Source organism: Cenococcum geophilum, assembly GCF_001692895.1.
Source record: "Cenococcum geophilum 1.58 unplaced genomic scaffold K441scaffold_43, whole genome shotgun sequence".
Classification (NCBI taxonomy): Eukaryota; Fungi; Ascomycota; class Dothideomycetes; order Gloniales; family Gloniaceae; genus Cenococcum; species Cenococcum geophilum.
This window is the reverse complement of record NW_027137601.1, coordinates 910162-934954: the sequence shown is the minus strand read 5'-3', so window position 1 is coordinate 934954 and position 24793 is coordinate 910162. Positions and strand designations below refer to the sequence as shown.

The 24793-nt window shown below is 45.5% G+C and overlaps 6 protein-coding genes across 6 annotated transcripts; all 6 read right to left on the bottom strand.

Annotated features, from left to right (window-relative positions):
* Positions 1–1984: 1984 nt before the first annotated feature.
* K441DRAFT_642441 (putative nuclear condensin complex subunit Smc4) lies at positions 1985–6913 on the bottom strand. The gene is made up of 6 exons (XM_067646689.1): positions 3550–6913; positions 3298–3497; positions 2699–3251; positions 2556–2633; positions 2447–2494; positions 1985–2379 (listed from the first exon to the last, which is right to left on the bottom strand). Exons 1-6 carry the CDS (start codon positions 6862–6864, stop codon positions 2329–2331), a joined length of 4245 nt encoding a protein of 1414 aa, XP_067500472.1. The 5' UTR covers positions 6865–6913; the 3' UTR covers positions 1985–2328.
* A 492-nt stretch (positions 6914–7405) lies between these two features.
* K441DRAFT_707502 (fructosyl amine:oxygen oxidoreductase) lies at positions 7406–8837 on the bottom strand. The gene is made up of 4 exons (XM_067653728.1): positions 8631–8837; positions 8285–8566; positions 8092–8253; positions 7406–8028 (listed from the first exon to the last, which is right to left on the bottom strand). Exons 1-4 carry the CDS (start codon positions 8809–8811, stop codon positions 7448–7450), a joined length of 1206 nt encoding a protein of 401 aa, XP_067500471.1. The 5' UTR covers positions 8812–8837; the 3' UTR covers positions 7406–7447.
* A 607-nt stretch (positions 8838–9444) lies between these two features.
* K441DRAFT_665484 (uncharacterized protein) lies at positions 9445–11039 on the bottom strand. Its single transcript, XM_067649506.1, has 2 exons — positions 10134–11039; positions 9445–10071 (listed from the first exon to the last, which is right to left on the bottom strand). Exons 1-2 carry the CDS (start codon positions 10670–10672, stop codon positions 9687–9689), a joined length of 924 nt encoding a protein of 307 aa, XP_067500470.1. The 5' UTR covers positions 10673–11039; the 3' UTR covers positions 9445–9686.
* Positions 11040–12495: 1456 nt separating this feature from the next.
* On the bottom strand, positions 12496–12950 carry K441DRAFT_689195 (uncharacterized protein; the record flags this gene model as incomplete). The annotated part of the gene is made up of 4 exons (XM_067652274.1): positions 12496–12531; positions 12608–12710; positions 12834–12885; positions 12944–12950. 4 exons carry the CDS (start codon positions 12948–12950, stop codon positions 12496–12498), a joined length of 198 nt encoding a protein of 65 aa, XP_067500469.1.
* A 3058-nt stretch (positions 12951–16008) lies between these two features.
* Positions 16009–18413, bottom strand: K441DRAFT_689194 (ADP-ribosylation factor-binding protein-like protein GGA1; the record flags this gene model as incomplete). Its single annotated transcript, XM_067652273.1, has 8 exons — positions 16009–16209; positions 16282–16850; positions 16905–17319; positions 17382–17654; positions 17711–18004; positions 18055–18130; positions 18188–18275; positions 18347–18413. The coding sequence occupies 8 exons, from the start codon at positions 18411–18413 to the stop codon at positions 16009–16011; spliced, it is 1983 nt and encodes a 660-aa protein (XP_067500468.1).
* A 1129-nt stretch (positions 18414–19542) lies between these two features.
* Positions 19543–23433, bottom strand: K441DRAFT_665476 (uncharacterized protein). Its single transcript, XM_067649505.1, has 8 exons — positions 23417–23433; positions 22135–23373; positions 21219–21696; positions 21020–21118; positions 20824–20969; positions 20360–20770; positions 20178–20309; positions 19543–20128 (listed from the first exon to the last, which is right to left on the bottom strand). Exons 1-8 carry the CDS (start codon positions 23420–23422, stop codon positions 19715–19717), a joined length of 2925 nt encoding a protein of 974 aa, XP_067500467.1. The 5' UTR covers positions 23423–23433; the 3' UTR covers positions 19543–19714.
* Positions 23434–24793: the final 1360 nt, after the last annotated feature.

Here is a 24793-nt window from a genome sequence, read left to right as displayed (position 1 = left end):
ATTATATATTAAGTAGGTTAACTGCGTGTTAAGTTAGTTAAATTGTATATTAAGTAGGTCAACTGCGTATTAAGTTAGTTAATTGCGTGTTAAGTTGGTCAAATTGCATGTCAATTACGCGAAACGCGAAAACCAAAGTCTACTTGAATCTCATCCTGCGAATATTTTCCCGATGTTTTACCCCTTCCTGTATAACCTTAAAGTGCATTTACGTAAGGAATCCTTTAAGTTTAGATTTCTCCCCTAAGTACCTTTTAATTAATAGTAGCTTAATCTTTGCTATCCTTATCCTATTAATCTTATTTTCTAATATTATATTGTTTTCTATTAACTAGTTAACTATCTCTTATAACTATCTAACTGTTATAGGTTGCTATAAGTTAGTGTCCGCTATACTAGTGTTACCTAACCTTAAAGTAGTTGCCGCCGTCGATAGCGTCGTAGTGGCTGCTTTTAGTGGTATATTGTTTAACTTTCTATACTTAATACCGTAACTAGGTAGTAATTATATAACGGAACCTTGTAGTAGGTACTACAATAGGCTCGTTAATAGGCTAGGTATGTAGGTAATATAAGTTAAAGTTAATAACGTAATAATAACTAGTAGAGTGGTTGCCTAACAGATTAACTTTAATTATATTCTGATAATTACTATAAGGAAGGAACTATTTAGGTAGGGACCGTGGTCCTTTAAATACACAACCGTACTCCTATGAAATCCTTCTTATATATAATGTACGTGTACTCTATTTGCTTTATTACGGATTATATAGATTATATAGATTATATAGATTATATTACATGACCTTAGTTACCATTCCTTATTATATAGCTCTATTGGCTCTATCCTGGACCGTACCTAAATTAACTAACTAGCTTCTTCCAACTCTTCCCTAAGTAGTCGTAACATCGTACTTAAAGCGTTTATAACATTATCCCTCTTTATTTACTACCTTATTTAACACACCTACTTTAACCCCTAAATATTGGTATATTTAGTCCTTTAGTAAAAGCCTATAAAAAGCGTCTCTACGACTTTACCTTTTATAGAGCTATTAATATTATTAAGCCTAAGTTCCTTAAGTATTACTAAGCTGCACGATATAAAGCTATATTACCCACTAATATAGTAAGTACATAGCGGGTAATAGGCCTTCTACCGTTTAATCCTTCAGTTATTTTATAAAAGATTTAGCTAACGGCTTAGCGAACGACTCCTTACATAAGCTTTACGGACAAGAACGGCCATTAATTTAATATACCTATATCTCCTTCCATAGAGGAGAAACTTACGGCTATATTTAGGCAGCTTTTATAAGGTGCATTACCCTTTCATTCTAAAGTTATATACAATATTCAGCAGTTTACCTTAAGTACGGTAGCTAATAATATAATCCTTAAGCGAACGAATTAAGAGCTTCTTAAAAAGCAGAAGAAGTAGCGTTATAGTAAGACAAAAGCTGCATATAGGAAGGCGCGAGTTCTATCTATAGCTAAGGCTTAAAAAAAGAATAAGGAAAAGCTTTAAAAGGAATAGGAAGAGGCTACAGCAAAGGAAAGGAGGGCTGCATTATAAGGAGTTATTACCTTTGCAAAGAAGGTTTGGAAGGAACTACCAATGGATTATAGTGTATTTATGTAATAGGGTAGATTTGGGTTGATTTTGATATCAAATTGATATTTGATTTTGGCGAGAGTCCGTGCACTGTCTCGAATGGGTGGCTGTCTCGTCTGGGTGGCTAACCCGTTATTGGATGCGCGTAAAATTCGGTACGCGCATCCAATTTCGCTTGACTGCCACCAACTGCATATAGTAATTGTAGCGAAGGCTGCAAGAACCTTGCTTCTGGCGGACTTGAAGCTCTTTTGGCAAGCGCATAGTATCTACGCTGGATGGTGCACTTGACTAGTGATTACTGAAATTGCTGTGTTGCGCGCGCACACAGGGGGGGACACCGAAGGTCGGATACCTTGTTGAGCGTGACGGAGATTTTCGAGTATGAATTAATCTTCTAAAGCAGTAAAGGCCCTGAAAGGCATTGGCATTTAATGATCATGACTCGTCTGGTGTAGGCTCATCTAAACCATGAACTGGTATATCAAGCTTCTCACGTTCAAATACTCATCCCTGAACCCCCTGAAACCGCCTACCAAGAAAAGATAAAAAGATCCCATCTTATCATCAATAAGGCCTCCCATAAAGAAACGTATCCACTGTCAGCACCAACGTCTCAGCCTTGCAACCCCAGTCCTACGATGTCAAACGCTAACCTGCGCAACCAAAACGCCATGTTCACGACCCTCGAAACCATATGGAATTATGCATAATTACGCTCGCCCAACAATGTAATCCTTGTTCTCCAGCGTCACGCTTTTGGTCTAGAGGACAAGAAAAGTCAGCACTAAATATCAACTTCAACTTCATAGTAAAAGTGGTGGATCCTACCATATGATTGACCTTGTATACTCCCACCAGTCGAGAAGCAAGTTCGAACTATTACACTGTTAGGTCACCGCGTTATCATAGTGCAAGGTGTCCATCTAGCTCAACTGACCATGTTGTTTCGAAGCGAGATAACAATGAATTGGGCATTCTTCGTCCTCTCTTTGATGTAACTTGCAACGATTGAAACCTTCAGAGTGTATATTAGCTGTCATATCCAAGGATGTTTTTCCAATATAGAACTGGGAAACTTACATTCCTAAAATCCAATGCCGCATCAATTTCGTCCATGACATATAGCGGTGTAGGCTTATAGTGATGTAACGCAAAGACCAGTGCCAAACTGCTCAGCGTCTTTTCGCCACCACTCAAATTCGAGATGTTCTTCCAGCTCTTTTTCGGTGGCATGACACTAAATAGGATGCCTTCCGAGAATGGATCCAATGAGTCGACGAGTTCTAGTTCGGCATTTCCGCCCATGGTAATCATTTGATACATTTCCTTTAGCCGCAGCGAGATGGTGCTGAAACCCTCCATGAAGCCTTCGAGGCGTAGTCGGCGGAGGTCATCACAACGCTTCTTGGCTGCATCGCGTGCTGCAACGGCTTCCGCGAGATCGAGGCTGCGTGAAGCGTGCTCTTCGACACGTTTCCGGTACTCAGCTAGGACACCCAAGTCGACGTTGATGTTTTCGTTTTTCTCTTCAAGAGCAGCGATTTCTTGTTTGAGGGTGTCCTTGTTCATGTCGAGAAGTTCGTCTTTCGTATAAGTGGGTAAGCTTTCAGCTTCCTGTTCTTCGCCAAGATCACTGCTACATGTTAGAAGTGATATAACTAAAAGATCGGGATTAATACCTTATGTTCTGGACAGAGAGCTTGTTTAGCTTATCTTGCCAAACCCGCAGACGTTTCTGGAAATCAACTAGGATCTTCTGATTCTCCTCGAGTTTGTTCCGCATCTCGATTTCTACAGCCCGAGTCTCATTAAGCTCTGCAGTCTTTTCATCAAGTTCTGCTTTCAAGGCTTGAAGCTCCTCCTTCTTGGCCTCCAGAGCCTATTCCTATGTTAGGGAATGCCTAAATATCATGACAAAAACTGTAGCTTACCTCTTGTGCCTCTTCTGCTTGTTGCTTCGATCCTGAAGCATCTCTAGACTGGGTCTTCATATCTTCCTCGACCTTCTCCGCCTCTACTGCAGCATTCTCTAGTTCTGACGTTGCTTCTGCACAAGCCTTCTCGTGCTTAGCTTTCTGTTTCTCCGCTTTAGCTTTCGCGACCTCTGCAGTAGAGACTCCTTCAGTCAGAGTGTCGATCTGCTCCTTCAAGCCGTCGACTTTGGCTTTCTGACTACGGAGCTTCACACCACCAACTTCCATGATCTTATCTTGCAGTGCCTTAATCTCTTCCTCCACACCTGATGTTTCCGCATGGAGCTTTGAGACTTCCTTCTCCATACTGGCAATACTCTTCTCCAGGGATGAGATCCGACCTTTGTCTGACTTTGAAGTCTGTTGCTCAGCATTCAGCTCGTTGGTGCGGCGCTGAGAGTCGGCAATGTTTCGGTCATAGCTGTCAAACTCTAAAGCCAGCTTCTGTGCCTTAGTTTCAAGTTGTGGTATTTGATCCTTAAGGTTGCGGAGAGAGCTTTCCAAGTCGCGTTGCTGCTGTTGTAATTCTGCATAGTTTTGCTCCAATGCATCTCTGTCCGCTTCCAATTTAGCAACTTGATCTTTTGAGACATCGGCTGCGAGCTTAGATGACATGCCTCCTTTGGCAACTCGAGTGCCACCTCCGCTCATGGTACCGGACTTGTCAATTAGTTGTCCATCAAGAGTCACAACTCGCCATCTTTTTGCGCCGTACGCAATGCGGTTTGCCTGTTTCAGGTCATGGGCAACCAGAGTGTTTTGAAGCACACTGTAAAAGGCGGACCTGAACTTATCGTGCTTCGGTTTAACTAAATCGAACAATCGGGGGACATTTTCCGGAGTTTCAATAGGAGAAAGATCTCGCTGTGCTAGCCTGTCCAGAAGAATAAAATTTGCACGACCCAGATTATTTTTCCTGAGATAGTCGATACACTGTTGTCCGACCTCCACGGAGTCAACTACAAGATTATCGAGAGAAGGGCAGGCGGTGGAAATAGCGACATCATATTTCTGATCGATAGCCCCAAGATTGCCCAGACGACCATGGAAACCGTTAATTCTTCCAGATTCCTTGAGACGCATCAGACCAGTCAAAACATTGCCCTGAGTTTGAGTAGCGGAAAGGCTTGCTCGCGCTTCATCTGCTTTCTGTCTCGCGCCAGAGAGCTTTGATTGAATGGCTGGCTCCTTTTTTGCCACCTCCTCGATTTCAGCCTCGACTTTCTGTGCTTCTTTCTCCACTTTGTGCTTCTGAGATTTACATTCTTCCAGCTCCGCTGTTTTCGTAACCTTGGACTCCTGCAATCCGGCAATCTTAGCCTCAACCTCGGCTATTGCGACGGCGCCAGCGTTGTCTTTTTCGCGTAAAATATCGAGTTCGCTCTGAGCAACGGCAATAGCTGACTGCTTCTCATTGACCTTTGCCTTCCATGGTTCCAAGGACTTCTGCTTAGCAGCAATTTGGTCGGAAAGGCCCTGTGTTTTTCCTTTGAGGCTTTCCCGAACAGCTGCAAGTTCCTTCTCTTCGACCTTCATTTCCTTTTCTAATTCTGAAATTTGACCAAGACCACGCTCGGCATCGTCTGCATACTGCTTCGAGAGGGTATCAGACTCTGAAATGGCAAACTTACTGCTCTGCATCGACTTCTCTAGCTTCTTCTGCTTGCCAGTTAAGAATTTTTTCTTCTCTTCGAACTTGACAGTTTCCTTATCTAGCTTTGCCATTTCCTTGAGGACAGCCTGTGTCTGTTTCTCAAGCTGCTCGTACTGCTTTGTACCGCTCTTATATTGCTTCTCTAATTTCTTGATACCCTCCTCGCTTCCTTCGTGCTTTCGCAGTTCCTCGTCGAGTTGGGCTTGCATCTGGGCAACGGATTCTTCAGTGACTTGAAGATTATTGTTGCACTCTTGGATCAAGACCTGATATAGTGCTGACTGCTTTGTAGCCAATTCATTTTCGTCTCGAATGTATGCCAAAGCTTTATTCTTCTTGTCCTCAAGTCCATTCTTCTCTTTCTCCACATGCTGCACTCTGTTGCTCTTCTCGAGACACACTTCATTAAATGTTTCGGTCTCGGCTGCAGATTCTTCAATTGGCGTCTTGTATTTAGAAGTACCAATGATATCCTCAAGATACTCAAGAAGACCATCTTCATGCTCATTTCCGGCCTTTGGCTTCATCTGTGCAATCGACTCGACTTCACCTTGTAGAATCAGGAATCGCTTGTGGTCGAGATCAACACCTCGATCGCGAAGCAATGTCGTGACGACAGTGAAGTTGGATTCCTTGCCGTTGATGTAGTACTTGCTGGCGTTGTTCTTAAACGCTTTCCGCGAAATGACCAACGCGGAATCAGGCACAACTTGATGATCTCCACCGGGGAGATCCATTACTTCTTGGAAATGAACCTGCACCTCGCAATGATCGAGGTCAGGATATGCTGCAGAGTTATGGATGAGTGCTGATATCTTTCCTTGCCTCATTTTGCTCGCACGGAACCCAAACACAAAGAGCAGGGAGTCAATGACATTCGATTTGCCAGACCCGTTTGGTCCCACAACAGAGGAGAATGATGCGTGAAAAGGCCCAACTTCTTGCCTTCCAGCATAGCTCTTGAAGTTTGTAAGAATGAGATATGTGATGACTATACGCGACTTTGGCGCTGCTGGTTCCTGTGTTGTTGGCACAGCTGTTGCGCGCGCCCTAACCACTATGTCCATAGGCTTTTCCAACACCGTATTGCGCGCGTCCACCTTTGTGACATCGTTCTGCGGCTCCGGCACATGAGTCTGTTCGTTGATCACATTGTCGGTGATATCTGCCATCGGTGTACCGGGAACGTTTGAAGGCTCGGGAGACGCGGAGGGTTTCGGCGTAGGTAGCGGTGGAGGGAGCTCTGGGACGTCTGGAGCAACGGAGACACGGCTTTTCCTAGCCGGCCGCACGCTCTTCCTTTTCGTGGGAGAGCGAGATTTTGACGGCGATACTGGTTCGGGAGCCATGCTATCGGGGCTGAAGAGCTGCGATGGTTCAACTGAATCGCCTGTTCTTGTCCTCCGAGTCCGACTAGCTGTTCGAGGCGTCGGACGCTCTTCTGTTGTCTTACGTCGGGGCGCTTTTCGTGCGCTCTTCTGTGGTGCTGGTGTAAACTCCTCCTCGCTCTCGTCATTCTGGGGCACCTGGTTCTCTTCTTCATCGGATGAGTCTATGACAGGAGCTTTTCGTCGCGAGGCTGCTGCACGAGTCGACTTGCGTGGAGATGCGGCAGACATTCTGGCGCCGTATTACAAAAAAAATTTTAAGGTCGGAGTTGTGGAATTGTCGTGGTGTTGGCGAGCTAGTTCTGTTTACATCGAAAAATAAACACCGAGGCGTGGGTCGTCTGATTCGTTGCTGACCACTTGTTTCGCCCCCAATTAGTCTTTCTTTATGCCTTCTTAATAACTCCAGGCCCCTTATTACAGTTAATGTATAACCGCAGCAGAATCTAACATTTATCAAAGAATTCCGCCAAAATTCTACTCTATATCCTATTGTAAGCAGATATGGAAACATCACAACTGGGCGCACAGACCTTATTTCAAATGGACGCGTTTGACACCTACTGTCACTAAATTACCACTTTGGAGCAATTGATATACTTTTAGGCCTAAACCAGTACGTGCAAAGAATTGCCACTCAATAGGAGACATCAGGCAGAACTTATGGTAATAAATATTCCGAAGAATTTTACACAAGGGTCCCTGAGGGTAGTGAACCTTCAATGTATTGGGCTTGCACACATCTGCGAGGACATCCCTATTGAGCTTCATTTCTTCCTGAATTTCATTATTTCCTCAGAGCCTTGAATTATTATTATTTTCCAATTCGTGTCCATTCTCTTACATCTTGAAAATTCATCACCTTCCTATCAGCTCCAAATCTATCCTGCGTATCCCGCCAATCTCTACCTGCAGCCGTCTCGGGCCTCCACCTCAACATCTTCCTCAGTCTCCTCTCCATAACCCCCTCCGACGCATCCGCAACTAAAATTCCGACTGCAAGCATCGTCATAAACCCGTTTCCCGACCCTCCAACTGCCAACACAAGCCCTGTGTACTTCGGATGCCGATCAATCAAGAACAGTTTATCTACCGTATCGGCATCCCGGCGGATTTGCGCGAGACTGACCTCACCCTTTTCCAACGCCGGCATGCTTTCACGCAGTAGCCTCTGCATGCGCTGCTCTGCTTTAAGTGGTATCCGCTGCCACGCAAACAGCACAGAGCGCAGCTCGCCGTCGACGCGCACGAAGTTACAGTAGCCAGGATGCTCATCACAGATCTTCATCTCGTGATTCGAGGCGTCTGGTTCGATAAAGAAGCCGCGCTCGACGTTGGATAACACTGACAGGTCTTTGTATACCTTCGCTTCATCCGCCGTTAGTGAGATATGAGCTAACGTCTACGCGGTGGGTCGAAGCTGTCTCTCAAAGTCAAACAGCAAATCGCTGTTCACACCCGCTGCTAATATTGTTCGATCAGCTGTGTGCTCCACTCCATCCGCAGTCCTCGCACCCAAGATAGTGGATCCGTCGTCTGAGTAGAGCAACACTTCGACGTTCTCCTTCGGCAACCCAGCCACGAACTCAACACCTAATCTTTCAACTTCCGCATGCACTGCTTCCAAAGCCGCTCTGGTAAAAGACCCAACCCGCTCCATCCTTCAAGACACCGCGCCATCGAGGAAAGTCGCCTGTCGAAACGCCCTTAGGCATCGTAGCTCTAAAATCTTCGGCATTCCTCATAGTCACAAATTGAGACTCACGGCCAGTCGTATATTCCAGTACTTGCTTATACTCCTCATCCCCACAGGTTGACATTATGAAGCCTGTGGGTGCGTAGAGCAGGTCATACTCCCAATCGTGCATGGTGAATTTGTGGATGCTGTTCCAGATGTAATTCTCATCCGAGTTATCCTTGGATGGTGGGTTTGCTGATAATTTACTAATAGGAATAGTAGATGCGATCTCAAACAATATTTAGGTGGCGATACGTACCCTCCTCCGCAATTTTATTGATATCATTTCCTGCCGCAATTGGCGAAGGAAAACGGGATGCATCTAGGACTTTTATTCTGCTGTAGCCTCGTCTGGCTAATTGTAATGCAGTTGGAGATCCCCGTCCCCAGGTCCCACCGCCGATAATGAGAACCGTGGAGTTGTGGTTTAGTGGATACATGTTCGAGTACAAAGCAACTGTGGCTACTATGGATATATGAATGCAAGGGCTAAAGAAAATCGAAAAAAGCCATTGTGCTATTTTATAATTATTTAAGTAGTTAAAGAACGTTGTCTCAGATTGCAATATCTCGGAAGTACCAGATGCATAATATTCGGTGGCGTCATGAAGGTTCTGGAACAGGTGGAGAAATGGTGGGCACGCTAATCCCATTTGGTTTGTGACCACCTAGGAGAACGAAATTGATCGATCTGCTTTAATATATTCTATTTAATTGGTTTATCCGAAGGCTTTGTCAAAGATCAAGGTTCGCAAGTTTAATATCACGCCCAAAATACGGTCGCCAAAGTGAACTCCGAAACCCATTATCATAGACTTCTACTCATACTCCATGCTCAAACGTGGTTCCTACGGGGATCACTATTGCCGTTTACACGATATCGTTTGTCAGTATCCAGTCATGGCTTTAGACTGGTATGTTTTGCTTGGGGTTTCATAGAGCGTGTGCCATATTCCATAGTCGAGATATCATGAATGGTTAAACCTTGACTTTGACATCCAGCCGCCGAGTCGAATGGAGGTGAGAACTGCGGTAGAGGCTAACAGTGAACATGAATCTGAAACCGTTAGTGTGTGGATGATTAGAACAGTGTACATAGGGTAATTGAGAAGATTAGAAGGATTGTCGAGGCGGCCGAATATAGAAGAGATATTGTCTTTATTCATGACGCTAAGGACATGCTACAGCCCAGATACATAGACTGCACAGCCATTGATTCATTTCCGCGTCATCAAGACGTGGGCTATCGTTGGCATCATAAAATATACGAAAATTGGAGTCGAGAGTTGGTTGACCATAACCTCTCACGGGAAATCTAGTTAAGGCCCTGTTCATCAACCCAATCTCGCCATTCTCGCCACTCTCTGTGCTCAACGCGGATTTGATGACCTTGATATCTGATGACATTGAGGTCTGCCACTTTTCTCCAATCCTCCTTGCGGCCGCTCCAACCTGCTTTCCGCATTAGGCTTATTACCGTCTCCTCTTTCGTCCATCCTTGCTCACGAGCTACGTCCGGGAGGTATGTAGACCCATAGCGGCGAGAGTGATACGTGAAGGAAATCCTAAGGCCGTGCTTCCCGAGCTCCCAGTCCATCGGATCCGCAGCAGACTCGAAGTTGGTAAGAAGAGTGACACCGCATTCGAGGCTAGGTAATTCGCGCAGCGTAATAGGTAAGAAGCGGGTGTCATCAAAGGCACTAAAGGAATATATTGTTAGTTTCAGAGAGAGTAACCCAAACATCCATGCAATGGTACTCACGACGTCAAGGCGTAGCTTCTCAGCCCATCGTCAAGATCCTGCGCCTCGAATGTGCCTATGCAGCCACGAAGACTCCTAGATCCGCTTCTACTAACAGTATTCCAGGTCACGAAGAGAGGATGGTCATCGGTTGTTGAGCGTTGGACATTCGCTTCCTTCAGCCGACGACCTAGGGAGAAGAACGAGGATCGAGACGATGATTTCGAGGTTGCCGACGAAGTCTCACTGGGAATGGAAGGTGTCGAGCTCGTTGAAGGAACGGAAGAAGAGCTTGCGGTTGATGGACTCGGAGCCAGCAAGCGGCTTATCGCGACCGGGCGGTAGGAATTACCGGAATTTTCCTCATGCGCTTTAGTTGCATCTTCCATGTCTTCGTCATCATCATCTTCGACTACTGGAGGGTCATCTTCACCATTCTCTGGAGGGTCGTTATATTTCTTCCACAACACCTCCACCTGTCTTAGACTAAGAGGTTGTCGCTTCTCCAGACTAGCAGACAGGCATTCAAAACAATATGCACAATGGGCTTGAGTGGCCATTTTGAAGTTGAAATGCTTGACGTCAGTAGTTGGGGGGGTACGCGCTGGCAGTCTTAGGATCTGATGTGGTATAGTAGTCAAAGAGTGTAAATAATATGGCTAGGTGTCTAGCTATTCAAAGATACCTAAGGTGGGAGAATGCAAGGAGAATGCGGTGTGATTAAATGACTCAGGCTGGCAAAGGCTGCGTAGTGTGCTGATCTAGAACAAGGTTGTGTCTCTCTACCGGTCCTGCTGAGCGCTACTGGAGCATCGGGTTCATCTTCTCGGTCTGTCGTCAAGTCTGATGCTCATGTATCACCTCCCAAAGGCTGCTGAAGGGCTCATGAGGGGGTAGGAGGGGGTAGGAGGGGGTAGGAGGAGAGCGAGCGACGAGACGTTTCCGCGCTTGTGCATGAAAGACTTTTAGAAACGCTGATGGTGTTGGTTACGTTGGCTCCTCTTTGGCTGCCACTTCTTATCGCACGTGACGGGTCAGAACCACATCACCACATGCAAGCACCCCTACGCGTATGGAACATCTCCACGTTCATTAGGAGAATTGCAGTAGTCATGCGATCAGCGGTTGGATTATGAAGAACTAAACATCGCCGTCATTGAAAACGCTAAAGCGGGTTGAAGCGAGACATCCTGTCGCAGAGCATGACCTGTACTAAAAATAGCACCCTACTTTTCATGTTTCTCTTCTATAAATCTTTTCTCTGATCGATTCAGCTACTATATACCAACACATCTACGACACATGGCACACTACAAGCATGAAATATTCATACGACATGTGTAGAGTGATATCCTCCGTGTCTGGCAATCGAAAAGGCGGGGACCCGAAAGACTTGTACTGCCGCTGATGCAAACATCATCCCTTGGGATCTGGGACAAAGCAATCGTCTCGAGAAGGCTGCCGTCTTTGGGCTGTGATACTATTCTTCTGTGCTTCCTAGCACTAGTTCTTCCAGGGGGAATGCAGAATTTGCCGGCTTGGAACATGATGGCACCGGCAGGAAGCTCGAAGAGCCCTTGTTACGTATTCATAAGCTCGAATATCCGCTACTACAAGAAGACATAACATTTCCCTGAAAAATTTTGGCCTTGATAGGCAGTATCCAGCATTTCGGGTATTTTGCAGTGAGAAATTCTTCGTCCAGGTGAGACCTGTGAGACTTCAGTTTGTTATATCATAGGTAATATCGATATATTAGTTCTCTCTTCCTCATACTGCTGGTCATCGCAAGAAGTCCACACAACCCAATGACAATCCTACTTAAATCCTCACCCACATTGCTGTCTCCTGCAGCATAATGTAACGAAGTATCTCAAAGTCAATGCTATCGTTCACGTCCGATAATTAAAGGTAAATTTGAGTAATTAAGAAGATATTCGATGTAATCTGAACATGTGTCCCTCTCTCCATGCACCCGCACCTCATAAAGGATCAGGGAGGGTGTTTGGTAATGAGAGGGAAATGATCTTGGCACGAAGAATTTATCCTTCAGCAACCGTGCATAGGAGAGCGCGGTGCTGTACACACAAATGCCGTGTTGTTGCTCTTGATTGAAGCTTCACAAAGGGAGGATAACGAGAACAGAAGAATTACCTAAGTTAAGGAGTAGTACAAACTAAAGAAGGGTTTTACTTGGACGGATAGCGGCATGAGATTGTCCGCAACTTTGCCTCACGTGCTTAGTGCTGGAGACCGTACCAGTTGCGGGGAATATGCTTCCTGATTTCAGCTAAAAGCTGTAGTAGATGTGTGTATGCCAGTGACGCCAGCCAAACGTATCATCATGAAAACCGCAAGCCTTCCCACTTGTCATTGAAGCCTCTCATGCCGAATCGCGCTTGCCCTCCTTGACCTCCTTCTGTAGCACCACAAACGTTAGCCAAGTTCTTAATCTGCCCTAGTTCCTCTTTTAATTATAATTAGATATAACAAACCAATGCTCTCATCGTTCCGTGCAGCGCATGCCTGTGGTTTCTTCGGAACTTAGGGTCTGTGCCTTTGAGGGAAGGATATCGGTGCGTCTTTGGCTTCTTGATGCTACAGTTGCGCATATCTAGTTAGTTACAATTTCTTTGTACAATCGCTGCATGGGCCTCCGCTCCGTGATCCAGGGAAGGTACAGCCAGATAGGTAAGGATAGGGTTGTGTGAAGATGCGCACCCGTTCTTGTGAGCCTTCTTGGCCTGATTGTGCTGAGACGAGTTTTTTGATTCTGTAATGCACAATGAAATTAGTATCAAGAAGATGCTATTACAAAAGATGATACATACTGGCCATGGCGACTGAATCTCTGCGTTAAGAATCGGGGTGGCTTTTCTGTCGTTGAGGCTGTTGCGGACTTTCAAAGTCGCGAAATCGTGTGTGCGGTTAGCGGAGCACTAATCCGTTTTTGTCTGTTAGTTCAGTTTCGGACTCCACCAAAACAGCTTATCCCTCTCTCGATTAAACATCGACCTTAATCTATTACACGGTGAATAAACATTCATAGTAAAGTCTTATAATAAATTGCCCTATATCTCGTGGAATCCTAAGCATATTACAATGTATTGATCATAGAAATTGAAAGTATGATAGTTAACTTCATTCTCCCGTGTCTCTCAGCCAACAATTTACTCTGTAATTGCACTCAGGAATAATTTTACATTAAGTAGACATATCCCGATCTCCACAGCTCGAAAATATCACTATCCATAATGCTGTGGACGTAAGAATTGCCAACCAACTCAAAATACTCCTCCACCGAACGGTTGATCAGCTTTTTACTGAACCTTCGCAGGATGAACGGGGCCTTCCCACCATCCAAATGAACATGCAGTCGCCCTCCAATGTTGTTGGCGGTCCGAGTCCAATGCGCCCTTCTTTCGTGCCGAAGAGGCATCTCATTGTCGTTGCCATGTGTATGGCTTAGTCAAACTGCATTACTTCTGACTTTAGGTTGTTCTCGTAGGAATCGAAGTCGCTTTCGATTCGAGAGATGCCTTCGCAATCTAGTAGTTCGGGTGCCTTCTCCTTGCACCAATTAATGAACCCTTTATGGGCATGATAAATTTCTGCACGTTCAAATTTGCCACCCATTGGTAAAACGGTCATGAAAGGATTGTATATGGTGTCTCTACACAGGGTTCGCTAGAATGCTCCTTTGAAGAAAATTGTGTCAATAGGGCGAATATCCGCCTGTACCGCCATCTACAGCTGCCGAACCCGAAAGACCATCCCACGAAGCGTCATCTTCTTCCAAAAAGGGCATTAGTGTTGATTTCCAAGCTACAGTATCCACTTGGTAGCCTCTCACATCTAATGGGAAAGCATCAGCGGTATGATACTGAATGTCGGTTAATTTAGACCTGGATGTAGAATATCGAAGTCTGTGACCCTGACGAGAGATAATGAGGACTCTATTTCTTCAAACTACGAAGAAAAAGAAACTATATATACACGAGGAAGGGGGGGTATGTAACTGAAACAGGGGGTAGTAATACAACCAGAATAGGAACAAGGATAGGGTAATAGGCTAAATCCAACCTGAATCGACATATACGGAGGGACAGCTCTGCTCCAGTCAGGCCTCCAGGAGAACTTCATAGAATCCCCCAGTCCTCTGTAGATGGCGTCTGCAAGGATATCCAGACTTCTGGGTACTTTAATAGAGTGAACCACAAGTTTCTTGTACATATCAGTCGAATAAATGGTAGTCTGGTAAAGAAAGGTTCGGGGTGGGGCCATTCAATTGGGAGCCCCAAAATCCAGTAGACCTTATCACGGCAGTCAGTGGCTCCCCTTTCGCGGAACTGACTTAGGAGAAAAGTAATACCCATTTTTTAATGTCTTTGGAGCGACACCAAACTCAGAATCTCTGGAGGTCGGAGACGAGAAAAGCAGGTGAGCGCTTTTCGGGCTGAATTGGGGAGCCCAACTCCATCTTTACAATCTCTGCAAAAATATGCATGACAATCGTAATTTTTCGTTGCATTAGCAAACGTTGTCCAAGGTATAATCGCAGGTCCATACAAAGTGACGGCTTTAGAGGGTAGTATGCACTCTTGCACAGTCCGCTTCGAGTCCACCATTTCCGGACCATAAGCAATTGAAGGGCTTGTATGGTTTTGCTGGTGCTGTCTGCCTCTACATAATCAGCACCTCCAAGGAGAAAAGATGAGATACTCGCAAGATGTGCGTTCTCAGATAGTTTATGGATAAGGCTTAATACTATAAAATCATAGTTATTATTGCACGGTTCCGGGGGTACTGAAATGATTCCAGCGACGCCAAGGCATGTGAAATCTCTCTCGGTCTCCTTNCCCAGCCATATCCATGGTTGTGGGGTGTTATGAAAACAGTTTTCTCGATATCATCTGTGGCCAGATGAGAGTGATCATTGAGCAGCATGGGGCGTAGTTCAACTGAAGGGCCCCAAGAATGCGACAATGCTTCAAAATCTGGTTTCTTATCTAGAGAGACATGTTCAAACCGGCAATATATACTTTCGCTCTCCTTTCACGGTAGAAGATTAACAAGCCGTATCTCGCGCGCGGAGAAATCAAGAGATTCATAGAGTCATCATTTTATGGCCAGATCGTGTCATTTCCGACCACGCTTCAACTGGGCAGGAGCAAAATGTACTGTTCTGGCCGTATCAGGAGGAAAGGTTGCAGAATAAAAAGGGGTACCACAAATAGGACAACACGCGTATATTTCCAAAATAAGCGAGCCCTTTACAAAATGCCCGGGTTATGTTATTCTACAGGCATGTTAGCATGGAGAGCGTTTACCCCGTATGTGTACCCCTGCTGTAGCTGGATACCGTGTAGACTGTGTAAAAGGTCTCTTAGGGTGGAGAGTAGAGGTAGTATTGGCTGTAACAGGTCTAGCCTATCTAGGCCGAACAAATACAAAGTTACTAAAATATAGGATGTATCTTGAGCTCCCTCACTGTACCAAATATAAAGGTCAGTCGCGTTGGCACGTAATGTCCTTTATTCATTGGCTCTCGTTGAATCTCTGCCTGGTCGGGCAATACCACCGTCGACTAAACCTTTGCAGTATTTGTGGCGGTCCATGGACGGACGTTCACGGTTTTGGTCGAATATACGGTGCGGACATTATAGGTAAAGACATTTGACATTTATTTTCCTCAGCACTGCAAGAGGTTGTCAGCTCCTCATTCTTACGAAATAGTATAAGCCATCTAACCAGGCCACAATAAATCCCATCTCCTTCCAAATTTGCTTGTAGCAAGCTCAACTACCCGCCATGCTTCAAATGCTGCAATCAAAGAAGAAAAATGTCCATTTTCCTTTGATAAATTATATCCAAATAACCCACTCCTAGCCGAGCACTAAGCAATCCCTAGTGATAGAATTTCTCCATGCTCCTCTTTCCTCGCCCCACCAACTAAGTACGCAGCCTTCCAGCGCATCTTGACAGAGCTGCCGTACCCACGTTGTACACTATGCAACCGGATGACTTGCGTGATACCATTTGCTTGATTCGGAGCGAGGGAAACACTAGATTGGGGTTCGAGGCGGAGAGAATAGCCCTGACATAGTTAGAGTCTATACCTAGACGAGAAAAGCACTACCACATTAGGACTTTTCATAAAGAAGCTCACCTTAGACACAGCCACTTGGAAAGTTAGATCTGTCACTGGCTGAGAGGTATTGTTGGAGATGCGCGATTTGATTAGGATGGCATCGTCGGACTCGCGGGACACATTGAAAGTGACATTAACGCTAGTGTTGCTGACTGTAATGTCCTTAGACTGGTCTGGGATGGCCGAGGCAAATGTCCACTCATCGTCGTCATTAGAAGCGGCTGTATTGCTAATTGGTCGTGAATGAGTAGATGATTGCCCAAGATTTGAAGAGCTGCCGAGGCTAAGCAGTGCGCTAGAGGATGGAGGGGGAGTGGCTGGTTTGACGGACTGTTGAAATTGGAAAGGTGACGCTTGTCGTGGCGCAGGTGAAGAGAGCACGGCAAATGGGTGTATGGGCGAACGTAATGGTTGAGTCTGCTGTGGCTGAGTTTGGGGGAAGAAAGAAGATGGAGGTGCCACGGATTGCTGCAGGGGAGGTTGTGAGCTACTAATGGATCCGAAGGGGTCATAGTTTGGTTTGGGAACAGTAGATTGCGGATTTTGAGGTGGAGGACTTGACATCCCGGACGAAGGGCTAGGGAAATCTATATTAATATACATTAGTTGTTGGAATTCAAATATTAATCTAGAAAGCTCACTGGCGCCGTTCGACATTCCTAGTGATATGCCACCAGTCTGTCCGTAAGTTTCGCCCCCTAAAGATAGCCCTAGAAGGTCATCTTCTAAAGCATTACCTTTGGGAGCGTCCTGCGGTGCCTCGGGTGGGTTACTTTGGCCCGGCATTTCTGAATCCTCGGGTCCCCCAAAGTCGATCAATGACAGTTCATTGTCAGGTCCTTTTGACACTCCTGCGCCGCTAGTCCCCAATGTCCCCTTCGGAATCTTAGATGCACCTTCGATATCTCCTTTTTTAATCAATTTGTACCTCTCTATTGTTCGATGTATACTGTCGTTGATTTCAAATAACTTTGCGACAGCTTCGTGATCATCTGATTCTTCTTCGCACATCTTCTGTATCTTAGGTTGTGCGCTCGCGAGCGCATTTGCAAGTTCCTGCCCATGCAGTCAGCGGGGATTTTATCTCACTCCGTTGATTTCATAAGAGGTTGACTTACCTCGAAGACATCGCCCTCTTTTATTTTGTCACCTTGTTTATATCCCTGCAGCATTTCTTCTAATATCTTAGCCTTTTGCTGTATTTTGCCCACCTCCTCAGCAGCCTTTGCCCGATAATCGGTCTTATTCCTTGTGTCATAACCTGCCATTACTTTCATCAGCTTGTTGGCTTCCTGAAGGTCCTGGGGCCCGCCACGCCGAATGAGTTCCTGTAATTTTGCTGATTGTGCGGCTCTCTCTTCTTCCTCCATTTCCTCCGCAGACCTCAGGTTCTGGTGTAGAGTCAGCTAGTGCTTTGCCATAGATCACCCAAAATAATCTCACATACGTCACTTGGATTAAGGACAGCTGCGTCTTCCCTTCGGATCTCCGGAAATACATAGCCCTTAAAGCTTAGTAACCTGTGCATATCCCTGATGAACCCTAGATCCTCTTTGTGCCGTGAAGTCTGACATATTGTTTGCCGCCATTCTTCTATTAATTCGAGGATCTTATTCTGTACTCGGGTTGGGTTGACTGGCGGCCGTTCCGGAAATCGTCGAACAAGCTCATTGAGAAATTCTTTGGTGCTTATTTGAAGGTGGAATGGATAGCCGCAGTTCTTAACACAAATGTCGAGGAGCTGGTAGAGTGTAAGCGACAGTCGAGAGTCTCGAAATTATGCAGCCTCACATTAAGCGCTAAGAGGGATACGTTTGGGTTCCGGTGGTTAATATAGTGCACAATCGCAACCGCAGCTTCTCGAGGACTGGCAGTTATATTAGAACCCAAAAGCTCTGTTGTATACGTGCAAGGAGGGCCTTACGCGTTTCCTTTTTTAGCGTTGATTAGGTCCGATATCTCCAAGTTCAACGCAAGGTTTGGCTCGAAATTTTGGGGGTCGCACGCGTTTACTATACAGTTAGATCAGAATAAGTATTATCCAAGGATGTATCAAGGCCTGCAAACGTATGGATCGACATACATATGTAGCGCTGCAGGGGAGTTGTAGGTGGCTCACCGAAACCGCTAAAGCGGTCTCTGGTGGCCATTCGCGCAGATGCTGCCTCCAGGGTGGGCGGTTGGGCGCCGAAATAAAATTGGAATTATGATAAAGGTTAAGGCCGGAAGTAGTCAGTCTACTAGAATTTTAGCGTGAAGTGAAAGGTGGTATACAGTTATGAGTTGCGAAGGTGAGAGTGGGGGTCTCTAGTTTCAAGGCTGCAGGGCTCGCGTCTCGCTAGGCAACATTTTCGTTGGCATTGTCAAGGCGGCTCTGAAGGTTAATATCGGCGAATCAAAATTTCTAATTCCTTGAGCAAGGATAATTTTCCATGACTTTTAAGAATTCTGACATATAATTGCAAGAACACAGCGTGTTCAAATTACTGATGCTCAAGTTATGCCTAAGCATAGGTTCCCAAAGTTCTAACGATTACATATTTATGACTTGGTTGATAATAGCGAAGTCTTTCCAATGATGGCACTGAAAAATCCCTTCGTAGCGTCATTCCTCTGGAATTCATCTTTAGACCTGACTTTCTGATAGACGCTTGGAAGTGTTTCCGCATGATATTTTGTCCTTAATGCGTCATACTTTGGTCGATCATAGATGTTCCAGAACTCCTTAGTATCCCTTAACCCGTCAAAATGGGTCGTACGGTTATCGATAAGGGCTAGCCAATTGGATCAATTAGATCAAGGCCTCGCGCCAAACAATACGCAATGTTCGTGCACGGACCTTCCTCACTTCGGTCCTGACGGGTTAAGGGATACTCCGAAAGGTTGTTGTCGCTCATGGAATGATTTGACCCGTTTCGATATTTCAGACACAGTCCGCTCATGAGCTTCCATTGCGAAGGAATTGATGGCGTTACCTCCAAGAGTCGAAGGAATTGTTATAGGTGATTAAGGCTTGGTAAAGGGGTCATGTTGTAGAAGACATGCTGACGCTGCAGGACTGAATTAAACAAAGGATACTTGTAGCAAAACCTGACCGGCCCGAAATAAGCTCCTTACTAGATGAAGGCTGGGCAAAGCGAAGCTAGCCAAATCCGGAGCGTACATATTTCACTTACGACATTAGGATCCGTTAAATCCTGAACTCCCTTCGAGCAGTCTCACTTAGAATATCCGCTGTCATGAGGTCAACTTAATTAGTTGAAAATATGGTATTGAATAGCATGCTTAGACAAATATCGTCCTCGGATTTATTCAATTATTACTACGTATGCGAGATTTTGGGGTGCGGTTAAACAGTTTCAGAGGACCTATGCTGAATGGTTTTCCTGAAGAAGCAAAGGCCTCTTGAAGAATTTACCATAATTAAGTCAAGGCTATTTGCAGCACCTCTTTAGTCCAGATTAGACTTCGGCCTACCATTCGAACCAAACTGATGGACCTCCACGCCAGCCACAGGAGATCTCCAGTCCTCTGACAGTCGGCTAGAGCGCGGCCCGATCCCGTGTTCCAAGTCTCGATAGGTAGTAATGGAAGCTACATCAGCGGTTTGGGGGATACATCGCGCTATAGGCTTGAAAAGGAACCTCAAGATCTTTGTCGGCCATCGCTTCAACCCTTGTCTCAGTGCTATCGTCACCTTGTTACGAAGGGACCTACTGAACGCTAAGAGTAAAGCGATGACAATGACAGCAGCGGAAATGAGACCAGCAATTAGCATAATGGTGTGCAGGCTTAGGTATGTCTCTTGCCCGCTCCAGTCGCTGACATTCATGCCGAAGAAGGAGGTAAAGAATGAAAGTGGCAACTTTGATTATTATTAGACACGGTCAATGCAAAGAAAACGATTAACTTACAAAAATGATGGTGAAGATGGTGAAGATCATGATAGCACGGTTCTGTTCCGACGCAACCTCTGCGGACAAGCGGGATAAGCTAGCTTCGGCGACGTTTGCCTGCTTCTGCTTCATGTCAAGGAGGAGTTTATACTTGCAATTTATAAGCGCAGACGTGGCCCGAGTGTAAATCATGAACCTACAGATTCCTGCACTGAAATGCAGCTGTTCCGCATATTCTCAGTTTGGGATTGGTATTTCTCAACCCGCGCCCTAGCATTATGGAGCCAGGAGATGCTATTGAGATGAAGTACTGAGTCCCTCTGCCTTCTGTATTCTTCCGGACTTACCCGAGAGGATAACTTTTGCTCATTGTATTGGTCAATCTTTTTGTAAGCTGAAAGCATCTGGTCAATGACGGTGACCTGCTCCGAAAAGACTTTGTCCAGAGTCCTCAGTTCATCTTCTATATCGCGAAGCTCTAGTAGAGCAGTAAGATCGTCTCTATTGTGAAGATTCCGAAGAGTCTCACGAATAGATTCCTGATCTTCGCCTGTGTCTTGCCGTAGTTGACTATCTCTGAAAACTTTAAATGATCTCGTTTGGTGCTCAGTCTGACAGCACTTAGTATCTTAGGCATCACTACAGAGAGCTCCGGTGCACCCACAAGCAGGCTGATGTACTCAGAGAAAACATCGAATACTTGCAAGTCCTTATATGTGCACTTCTCTAGCAAGACTGTGACAGCATGAAATATGGCAAGAGCGGCCAAGTCCAAAGAGTCTCTACACTGCGTTGCAAATCTTGGGTCGCCTGAAAGCTATTAAAGGAAGAACATTCCGTGATATAATGGTTCGACTGACCATTAACATCATTATATATAGTATTCCGAAGGTCTCCCTGAGTAGGTCGGCCATCACGGACTTCAGAATTCTGTGGTGGAAAACACGTAATCACAGTACCTAGGGTCAAGCCCAAATGCATCAGCTGTATTTACACTAAACTTGCACTTGGATTCCGCGGGGAATAGCGAAGAAGTGGTAGGCTAAGAATTCGGCATACCGTGATCAACAACCCAGCACCAGAGTTGATCGATTATAAGCACCTTGCTATCATTATCGTTGCTCCAAAGATCTGCAAGAGCTCCGATAGGACGTTTTTGTTTCGATTTAAAGCCGTGTACTCGCAATCTTTCTCGTTCCATTAGCTCTGCCAGATGACTTTTCTTCCAGGCCTTGGTCGTTGCTCTGTCGTTCATCCAGGTAATGCCTGTAAATTTGCTACGCTTGTATAAGACCTGATCTTCGTCGCGTGCTCGTGTATTTACTAGGTGAGGATAACCGTATTGATCCAATGATCGCCGATGGTGGAGGGGAAGGTCTGCGGAATTGTTGAGATAGAACCAAAGAAGCTTGTGCTCAAGGGAGTCGTTCTTAATGCTTGGATCAACCGGATACGAGCTTTTCTGGCTGAGGCGTTTCGCGATGAGGCGGCTTCGGGCCATAAGACTACCAAAGGTGTCCCAGTGAAGGTAGGGGAACTGCTCATACAGGATTAGTTGGATATTAGGCCTAAGAGCGAAACAAAAAGAACACAGTGAAGTTGGAACAAATAGGGATGGTGCGGGTGCCATATGTTTAGTTGTTGCCACAGCATACTTGTTCGAGTTAAGGTATTGGGGAGTTCAAGTTAGATATACAAGAGAGTTTTTATGACTTTATTTAAGCAGAGGGTTCCCTAAGGCTCCACTGCGATGTTTGGTAAGCTTTGCTAAATAGCTTAAAGTCATCCACAAGGGCATAGCTATGAAACTGGCCGGCAGCAATTAAACGACCTGGAATCTCGTGTATTGCGATTGCCAAGAGCCGTATAGAGAGGCGTATGCCTAGAAAAGGCTTTGACAAACGGGGTCAGGTAGTCTTGGTGTACTAAACTGCCTCAACATTTCCCAGCTAAGTTGAAGTGGATATATACTCACATAGACATAAATTTGAACATCATCAACGGGGCTCGTGATGTTTGCTGTGGCGTCAAGCCCAGATGACTCCATCACCTGTTCGAAGAATGCCTGACAACCGGGCTGCATAAATCGGCCGTGGGGGGCTCCATGCCGTGCGACATTCTTTTTCGAATTCCATACTCGTTTGTGTAGTAAAGCTTTGTAAAGTGATGGTTGCCTTTGCTCTTTTGCGATTACTTGAAACAATGAAGGAATCCACAGCATGTTGTTCGCTGGAAGGTGTATCCATCGGAAGAGGGAGCGAGATAAGTCCGGAAGTTTGAATGTACCTTGCTCGCCACGAGTGAATCGCTCTTTCTCAGTATCGTTAAAACCAATGGGTTTAGACCGTTGGCCATCTTTTTGCACTATTGCAATGGACTCAGAGCTCGGGTTGTTGTTGGTAGTATAGCGAAGTATCGCTGGGGCGAAAAAGTCGGCCATTGACGTTGGGCCTTCTCCGTAACGTAATTGAAAATCGTCGTAAACATCCTGTTCGCTATCCAAGGCAAATTGTACAGAATGTGCTACAGTATTCTTTTGGAGCGATCGTACTTGTTTCTCCTCTCGGTGGTCTGGGCGTACATCGATTGGTTTATGAGAGTGGCTAAAACTCTCACTCATGTTAGAAGTGTCGTGCGGTAGCATGTCATTCTCCTGGATTGACGTCGAGTTACGGTCACTGAGTTCTACCATACGTTTCCTGCTTATTTCACTTGTGTTCTGCTCTTGAGTCTCTGCTTCATTTTCTTGATCTTCATCTTCAGAGGTGATCACAATGGTTGGGACTAGAGTGCTGATTTCCTCCTCCACCAACTTCCCATCCTTCCCTATCTCCTCTTTGGGCTCGCGACGATCTCGAACGCTCGGCAGTCTTCGCTTCAAGCAAGCCGCTGGACCCTTATCCAAAAGCTCTTGCAACTCTGGCGTTTCGGACCACACCTTGATGCTTGATTTCTCCTCCTTGGTGCTAGAGTCGTAGAAGAGGTGAACATCCGCAAGCACCTGTCGCTCTATTAATGCAATATCCTTCTGCTCTTGACTAAATAGTCCGTCAATTAGAGATCTGAGATCATCTAGATACTTTAAGAAAGTTAAGGCATTAGACCTATTTCCGAAACGTGGAAGTTCGGCATGATTGGAAGAAACCTCCGCGACTTCTTCACTGCCAAACTCTAAGTTAGATGTACTGAGAGTGGCAGACCGGCGATCGACAACCTTTGTAGTCAGCAGGTGACACAGAAATATATTGTCCACTTACAGCCATCTCCAGTTTAGTCTCCTGTCCACTAGCTACAACGGCCAAGGAGGTCTCTCGAGTCTCCACAAAGGTCCAGATTTTCTTTAAACCTATTGCAAGAGTTGCAAACTCTTCACTGAACCGCTCCAACTGGTCGAGGTTGAGAGAACTGAATTCCAGTCGAAGGAGTTCAGTCATTGGGCGGGATAGTCCTAGAATGTGCATGACACTTTCCTTATGTGCCGGTTCGGACAGAACAGTGCTGCCATAGTCTATCCTCAGTCAGTCTTTGGGCCATTAGAAATGCAGCTAAACCTTTCTCACTCACGGGGAACGCCCCAAAAGGCAACGCTGAAACAGCATCTCACCACACGATCTGATACTTCATCTAATGTAGCTCCGCTCATTGCGTCCGTAAGAGCCTTTTTCAAAACAATTCCACCAGTACTATGAGCTGCAAAATGCAATGGCCGCTGGCCTAAATCAGGCAGATTTTCCAGATATTGCAGGAGACACTGTGCATAATATTCAACGCCATACTGCCGCCGCAGGTCGTGAGCTGGATGGGAGTATAGATAAACCCGTGCCCCGATAACAGAATGATACAAGCTCCTCCAAGGCTGGCCACCATGGTCATCTGGGAATCGCCATGTTATCTCCGCAGAAGCTGCAATAGCGGGCACAGCGATGATACTGAGTCATGTTACTTTCTGTAATTCTCCGCGCAGCTCCCAAAAGTGTGATTTGCTTGACTTACTCAATCTTCGAATCTCCGTCTGTCAGGTTCGTCACCGGTTTTGGGACTGGTTTCCACCCACCTAAGGCTTTTGACATTGAATGGACACTGCTTTGCGAATCCCGTCTCAATTGTGCCATCTCAGCACTAATTGACAGGAGCGGCATTCAACCTATCCCCTTGGAATATTTCGCACCAGAACTCTCAGCCGCAAAGTAGTATATGGACCACGAAACTCACTGCAAATATGCGGCTGTTATCTGAAATCGCTCAAACACGTGAGTCCATATATACTATTATGGGTAATGAACTTACTTTGTACTCCTCACACCTCGTAATAGTGTTACGTGTTATCTCATAAATCAGACCCTTTCGTGGGACATTACGCTATGTGCCTGATGAGTTGGACAGTGGCCAAATCCCAGTAATATTTCCGCGAGAGCACGCATCCTTCAACGCCACAAGTTGGAATTGCCATATGCTCCAGCGTTTTTCATAATATTTAGCAGCAATTTTATTAACTGAAAAGTCTCCGTCAATAAGTTACGTTATAAAGTTAATTAAACTTGGTGAAGCGGCTAAAGATAATCATGTGGTGATTAGATAAGTTTGTGCTTGGCAATGAACTTCTCAAGACTTTACTACAATCAGTTGTCTATACG

Coding starts and splice junctions, on each gene's coding strand:
- K441DRAFT_665476 (XM_067649505.1), bottom strand. Junction 21,697..22,134: donor ATGTTCAAATTTATGTCTAT/GTGAGTATATAT, acceptor CTGTATGAGCAG/TTCCCCTACCTTCACTGGGA. Junction 21,119..21,218: donor GTGCTGGGTTGTTGATCACG/GTATGCCGAATT, acceptor GCTTGACCCTAG/GTACTGTGATTACGTGTTTT.
- K441DRAFT_642441 (XM_067646689.1), bottom strand. CDS start 6,864: ATGTCTGCCGCATCTCCACGCAAGTCGACTCGTGCAGCAGCCTCGCGA. Junction 3,252..3,297: donor CTCTCTGTCCAGAACATAAG/GTATTAATCCCG, acceptor AACATGTAGCAG/TGATCTTGGCGAAGAACAGG. Junction 2,380..2,446: donor TATACAAGGTCAATCATATG/GTAGGATCCACC, acceptor CTTGTCCTCTAG/ACCAAAAGCGTGACGCTGGA.
- K441DRAFT_665484 (XM_067649506.1), bottom strand. CDS start 10,672: ATGGCCACTCAAGCCCATTGTGCATATTGTTTTGAATGCCTGTCTGCT. Junction 10,072..10,133: donor AGAAGCTACGCCTTGACGTC/GTGAGTACCATT, acceptor ATATTCCTTTAG/TGCCTTTGATGACACCCGCT.
- K441DRAFT_707502 (XM_067653728.1), bottom strand. CDS start 8,811: ATGTATCCACTAAACCACAACTCCACGGTTCTCATTATCGGCGGTGGG. Junction 8,567..8,630: donor CAATAAAATTGCGGAGGAGG/GTACGTATCGCC, acceptor GTAAATTATCAG/CAAACCCACCATCCAAGGAT. Junction 8,254..8,284: donor TGTCTTGAAGGATGGAGCGG/GTTGGGTCTTTT, acceptor CGGCTTTGGAAG/CAGTGCATGCGGAAGTTGAA.